The sequence below is a fragment of the Alligator sinensis genome, unplaced genomic scaffold (genome assembly GCF_000455745.1).
Source record: "Alligator sinensis unplaced genomic scaffold, ASM45574v1 scaffold1885_1, whole genome shotgun sequence".
Lineage (NCBI taxonomy): Eukaryota > Metazoa > Chordata > Crocodylia > Alligatoridae > Alligator > Alligator sinensis.
Genome location: NW_005843053.1, coordinates 290,840 through 297,766, shown reverse-complemented (window position 1 = coordinate 297,766; position 6,927 = coordinate 290,840). Strand labels below are relative to the sequence as shown.

General features: G+C 38.2%; 1 protein-coding gene across 2 annotated transcripts in view; it reads right to left on the bottom strand.

Moving 5' to 3' along the window:
• Window positions 1–19: 19 nt before the first annotated feature.
• Window positions 20–6,927, bottom strand: part of SWT1 (SWT1, RNA endoribonuclease homolog) — an 86,265-nt gene continuing 79,357 nt past the window's right edge. The window contains exon 18 of one of the 2 annotated variants that reach the window (XM_025193463.1): window positions 20–3,546. In XM_025193463.1, coding sequence (XP_025049248.1) covers window positions 3,441–3,546 — 106 coding nt within the window. In that variant the 3' untranslated portion in view covers window positions 20–3,440. The remainder of the gene's footprint in view (window positions 3,547–6,927) is intronic. The other variant, XM_025193468.1, reaches the window with a different exon arrangement.

Genomic DNA, 6,927 nt, shown 5'->3' with positions numbered 1-6,927 from the left:
GATATAATGGCTATTTTTTTTAAAATAAAGCTGACATCCCTGCCAATACTTAACCTTTTATGATTGCCTTTTTATAACAGTTTTTATATACTCAGCAGAGTATTTTACCTGCTGATGTGAAAGTGGCAGTTAAGCGGTTATTCAAGTAGAGAGACAATCTTGGAGTTCATAAGCTGAGTGGGACACTAGATTTACCACTGTACATGAGCTTCTAAGCTTTTGCCTCTGCTACAGTATACTTATGCAACAGTGATATTTCATTAGATTTTGAATGGAGTTTCTGAACATAACATAGCTGTGACTTTTTAGTATTTGAAAATCATTTTGGCTCCAACTACTTTGACAAATGCAGAGAGGTGCTTTCTTTACAGCAGTTTTGTTACAACTGTTGAGCTAACATTTATAAAAGTAAAACACAAACCAATTGTGTATTCTCATGTTTTTAGACTGATGCTAGTAGGTAATGAAAGCATTTATCCATTTAAATTAGTAACTATTTTTCTAATACTGCAAGCTAGATTGTGCTATAATACAAACTGTATTTGATTCACAAATGCTCATAGTACTATGTTTTGGTTCATTTTCTCTATTCAGATGGATAAAGAATATTGGTTGGGATGACTTGGTGTCTAATGTATAGTGCTGCACATCTAACTTTTGGTGCCAAAGTTAGCACTTAATGCTTGCTGCTGACGCAAACACATTAAAGGTACCTTTTGGAAAATCCTTGCACCACAGGATTGTAGTTGTGTCCTTCTTTCATGCTACAGTTTAACTGCTTGGTAGTTACTTAACATGAGATACAGTAGTGTCTCCCATAAAAGCACGCTCAGTTTCTTTAGCTAGTCTTAACTTAGTAAAATAAAATGAAAGCTAGTATGGTACTGCAGTGGAGCTTGTGGCCATAAACAGACATTCAGCTTTCACTGGGAGAGTTGCTACTCTTCAAGTAGAAACTGCGAGTGTACAGATATTCAGGATTTTTCTTTGGGAACAAAAACGGTTAAATCACTCGCTCCTGCAACAGCAAATGTCCGAGCACTTTCCCTTCTGAGAAAAGATGGAGCACAGCCCTCTAACATCCCAGGATGCTTTGCTCCTGCATTCCCCCCCCCCCCCTCCCCCCCGGCAGCAAGCTGCTTTGGTTACATTATGTTAAACTAGCAGGGAATAGAAAACCCTTCCCTCACATATTCATAATCCCCAGATTGTACTGCAAGATTACAGGCTGCCTGTGTGTATTGCTGCCATCTGTCTCCAGGCTTCTGTTGGAAGATCAAAATGTTACATTAATACTAAATGTTACTTCAGACATGTTCTGTGGTCTTCAGTGGATCTACCTTTCTTTTAAAACTGTATAAAAGCTTATTGAATTTCATGCTTAAAATATGGTAGCAGGTTTAGGCCACGTGGCTAGGAACAGTTCCTAACAACACATGAGCTGTACCAAATTAGTTTCAGTAAATAGATTGGGGGATGGTGAAGGGAGAGTGGGAAGGAAGGAAAACCTCTTAAGTAGCACTGCAATAAAAAGTATGGGAAACAGGCACCTATGTAGTGTTATGCATAATCAGGTAATTATGCCATTTCAGTTATATAAACTTGCAAGTCCTATAGCCTAAGTATGCAGCTGCCAAAGACAATGGGAGGTACATACAGGATTGAGAAGTAAGATTGACAGCAAAAGTAGAATAAAGTTTTTCAGTGTACAATATAAAAAACAGAATGAGACACTTAAGTTTTGAAAAAATGAAGCTCTTTCACTTATTTGAATTCAGATCCCAATTTGGTGGGGAGGAGCATCAGTATAAGAACCACAACAAAAAGGGACATACTTCTCTCCAAGTCAAATGGCTAGCTAAATATTTAAAGCTCTTAAGGGATGCAAATCATGCTGGTGACTTGATATACTTTAGTTAAAGAAAGATGGTACATTAAGCAGCTTAGAATTTACAGTAGTTTATTTACATACTCTTAATAAATATATTCTTCCAATAAAGATTTTACAAAACCATTTAAGAATTAAAATATCAAAATAACTGATACAATTATACATTGCATCTGTCATCTCTATACAAAAAACAAATACAGAGGTAGCTTTAACGGCCAAAAGTAACACCTTGTGTTTAAATTAAGTGGTTTTAGAGAAATTTCTCACCTGATATTCAAAGACACTAAAGGGCAATAAGGCAAAACATCTGAAGGTAAACTGCAAAGTTAAAAGAATGTGTGTCCTTAAAACAAGATGAACTGGAAGGGGGAAGACTTTTCCATGACAAATTACCACCATGCTAGGCATTGCACTGGATGCCTAATAAGACTTGACTTAAGGAGTCACAGGGTAAGTTATTAAAACCCATTTCTCTTGCACAGGCAAAAGTTCCCACGCAGTACTGGAAAGTGGGTCTCTACCACCTACCAGCTGCTATGTATTAATAGCATGCATGCTCTTACCAATAGGCCTGCTTAACCCTCAACCTACGCATCTGAAATTGAATGTAAAAAATCTGATATTCAATTGTGGGTGAAATAGGGGATAAAGATCTGCATCAGTCTGAGGCCAATGCACACAAGAAATGACAGACTTAGTATTCTGGACAATTCGTTAATAGATTTTAAAATTGAGAAAAAGAACAGATCATTTTGAGACTGACCACACCTTGTTTTTCTATCCTTTGTCCCCTCTTTAATTTTGCCTACATGATATAACAGCACAAGAGATTACCACTTTACTGTAGCTGAAGATAGGATCCTAAGTCAAGGTGAAAGTTCAAAGCATTCATAGGGGAAAAAAGGTAATTTGGTTAAGTGTGATAGCGGAAAGCTAAAGTGAAAGGTTGTCCTCTAATGTGTAATAGGTAGCAAGTAGCATGGCTTTGGCATAAAATGAAACATTAACCTGTAACACTGGTGTTTTACACGTTGGGCCTATGGTCTCCAGTTAGATCTTGCACCAGACATGTGATCTTGTTCTTTATAACAAAAAGGAGTTAAACTTATGTTGTGGTCCTTTGTACTAAAGTTTCAGTGACATGCGGGTCCTAGAAATATGAAAAAGCATCAACTGATTATTTTTGGAATTTACATATTTAAACAAGTAGTTTAACAGAATTTTGTATGCCAAGTTGTATCTCAAAGGCACCTTTTAACATTGTATCATGAACTCAGACAAGTTCTTAAGGAAATTCGGAAAAATCAATGCTCTATTTCTGATGACCAGCAACAAAATCCCCTCTTTCTGCTCAGCTAGTTCCAGGAGTTGCCTCAAATATACTACTTTTTCTCATGGTCCTGTTTAAAAAAAAAACAAAAAAAACTGTACTAGACGTTGTTCTACTAACAAAAATATTTTCCATTCTTTTCAAACAAAGAGCAGAGAGATTTGAAAGAGAAGGGAGAGAACATTGTAGCCCAAAGCCTTTAGTCAGTGAACTGTAGTCTCACAGCCAGCCTCTGTTCTTCACCTCTATGTGGACAGATGTGTTGCACTGTTTAATAGCAGCTTCCAGCTGAGCTAGTTGATAGCATCCAACTGTTAACCTCTCTCTAGAACAATGAAAAAAATGTACATTAATAAAAGTAGCCGGTCAGGACTCATTTAAAATAATAGACTTCTATTAAAAAATAAAAATGCAGAGAAAATTCTCCTTTTTAAAAAGAAGTATTTACTTTTAAAAGTAGTGGCCTAGTTTACATAGATGCTAAAGTATTTGATTTCCTTAAAATGGGAGTGGAAATTATACTAAGGAGCTCTGAAAATCCAGTCAAGATGATTAGCAGCGTCTTTTTCATAGTACAGATTTGTTACAAACCCAGCTAAATGCAACTTTCATTTCCAGCTAGCATCATTTACGAGATCACTTTCACAATCCATGACATTAAATAAAACACTGAAACTGTATTTGGCAAACTCTTATATACAAAAGCAGAACACGCAACTGATTTTAACTACAATGCTCTTGTTTTTCACTTAGAGTTTATATATAAAATTTTAATTACAAAAATTAAGTCAACTTTGCCCCCACCCATACTGTTTAAAACTTCCCTTAATTTTTCCTAAGAGACCTCATTACTCCCATCTCAGCAAAGTACTTACACAAGCCCTCCTACTTCAGTAATGCTACTTGTATGCACCAAGTACCTTGTTGAACTGAGGAAATACTTCAGTTCTTAGTTATCGGATTCACGCAGAGGTAAATGGCAAGGTTATGAAACTTGAGAACAAGCTACTCCTGACAACCAGAGCATACAACAGAATGCATCCTCCCATCCTGTAGGTTCATTTATAGCACCATAAGACTTGTCTGGATGCTCTGTAAGATCTGTGACCTTATTTTGCACTGTCTATGAACAATGAATGTACATTATATCACTGTGGCACTTAACTGCTGTAACCTTCCATTAGTAGAAACTTTAGAACTTAACTATTTGACACGGCTTAATACACTGCTGGTTCCCAGAACAGGTACTGTCAGACTTCAGGATGTGTATGTGGAAACACTATAGACAATAGCCCACTGTTCTAACATTAAAAGAACAAAGACTTAAAACTGCGCTTCATTTTTTCATCGTTTGTTTTAGTCAATGAAAGCTTAACCTAGATAAAAATAGCAGCTCCTCTATATATTGGTAGTGCAGACAAATAATAGATGCAGATCCTCAACTGTTACAATTTGTTCCATGGACTTTACTGGAGATGTAACTGTACCCCAGCTGAGGATCTGCATGGGGACAGAGATGCCATTTTTAAATGGTGCCTACTTTGAATGCATTCATAGAGGTTGATCCAACTTATACCAACCCCTTTTTCTGACCAAAATGAAATCTTCCATTATTTTAACTACCTGAAACCTAATGTAAAGAAATCGAGACACACTTTTAGTGCGCCTGCAAAACAGTAATAAAATTTAGAATTTTGCCAGAGTTCAGGCAGAGCTATCTTCTCCCTCCTTTTGTTTATTACAGCTACACATAGATTCTCAGTTAATGACTGGAAAGTGTGTGTGTGTGTGTGTGTGCGCGCGCGCGTGTGCGTAAAGTCATAATTTGAAACTTAAGCCTTCGTAAGACAGCTAGCTATTTTTCCAGCTCTAATTATATATGGCTTGTATTTTCTTCTACTGTGGTCTTGTTTCATATATCAAAAGGCAAACAACAGAAATGAACCAAAAAATATTTAGCTCGAGTAGCCACTACGTAAAGCTGGCAAATACTGAAAAACCTAAAAACCAAACCATGGTGTTCTCAAACAACATTCATTTTCTTCGGATACTTTAGCAAGCAAAGTAAAGTTGCATCAAATTTTACTAACAGTTAATATTAAGTGTTACAGATTTTCATACAAACACCATTCAAATTTATGCTAGCAAATTGCAGATAGTGCAGCACACATGCTGCAAAACAGATGCCAAGAACTCCACACATCCAGTTGGAAAGCAAGCAGTACATCATCTGTCCTTTGTGTTCAGTCAAACCAACTAAAAAAAACTTGCAAGTGATTAATAATTGTTTGAAACTTCTGAGAAAATTTGACGCATAACTTCTGCAATCTGTTCACACACAAATCGTGAATGAACACATCTGACATTTGTTGAACAAACTAATTATCAATTACCGGGCCCAACCTAACTGAACATGTCATTGTCCATGGACAAAGCTTGAAACCAATCTTTTGTCCAAAGAGAGAAAATAAGTTTAATTAGTATTGTCTTCTATCTTAAAGTGAACCTGGCAGGGGGAAATTATATTATGCAGCTGCCATGTGTAGGATTATACAACTAAATTACTGTAAAACTACAAAGAAGCACTAATTATTGTTTTTCATAAATCAACTAAAATAAAGGCCACATGTAAATTATATGCAATTTGTCTCTATGGTAACCCATTTGCAACACAGTATACAAACAACAACCACCAGACATCTTGGCTTTGGCTTCTTCAACTACAGGTGGTGGTCCCGGAAGATGGACTGCTTGGGAAGGGGGTGAGGGGGGTCATCTGACAAAGAGAGGGAAGAGTTTCTTCCCAATACGGGTTTGCTAACCTAGGAGGGCTTTAAACTAGGTTCGCCATGGAATGGAGGCAGAAGTCCAGCGGTAAGCGCCCCAAGCAGGAGCAAATTTATGCTGTATTTTTGGAGGAACTTTCTGGCATTGAAATAGGCTACCTAGAGAAGTTATGGAATCTCCATGCTTGAAAACTTTCCAAAGTAGTTAAAGACAGACACTTGGCTGGGATGGTTTAGTCAGGGATGATCCTGCATTGAGCAGGGGGCTGAACTAGATGACCTAGTGAGGTCTCTTCCAGCCCTGTTTTCCTATGATCCAATGATCTTCAGTTTGTGTCAACCCAGTGATTTTGGTGCCTCGGCACAATGAAATTTTCTTGCCACATGAGAGCCTCTTGCACAGCGAAGGTTTTTGCTGCGCAGAAGAACCTCGGTGCAAGAGAGTTCCTGCCAATTTGCAGGATGCATTTCTTCTTTGCAGCACAGAAATGCACGGTGCAAAGAGTTCCTGCTATTCGAATGCAAATTTGTGTCCCGCTATTGGCCAGTTCTAAATTATTCACACGTGGCGGCTAGTAATTGGCTCGCTGGCCGTTTAAAAATTCGCGCGACTTCCGCCCAAGTCGAAGAACTTTGAGCATGCTGCAGGGTGCCTCTAAAGAGATCTGACTTGCGGCTAGCTGATCGATAGACTGATCACCTATCGATCCTTCTTCCCGTCGCCGAGCGCAATCCCAGACGTACCCTTTTCCCGCCGGCTTAAATTGCGGACGGATTAACTGGCTTGGGCCTCGCCAGCTGGAACAACTCACATAGTTGTTCAGACGACCGGACCATCTGCGTCGCAACTACAAGCGGCGTAAGTAAAAGTTTTTGCAACCATTAAACCTTGTCTGCCTCTCCATTCACCAGCCCGCCCT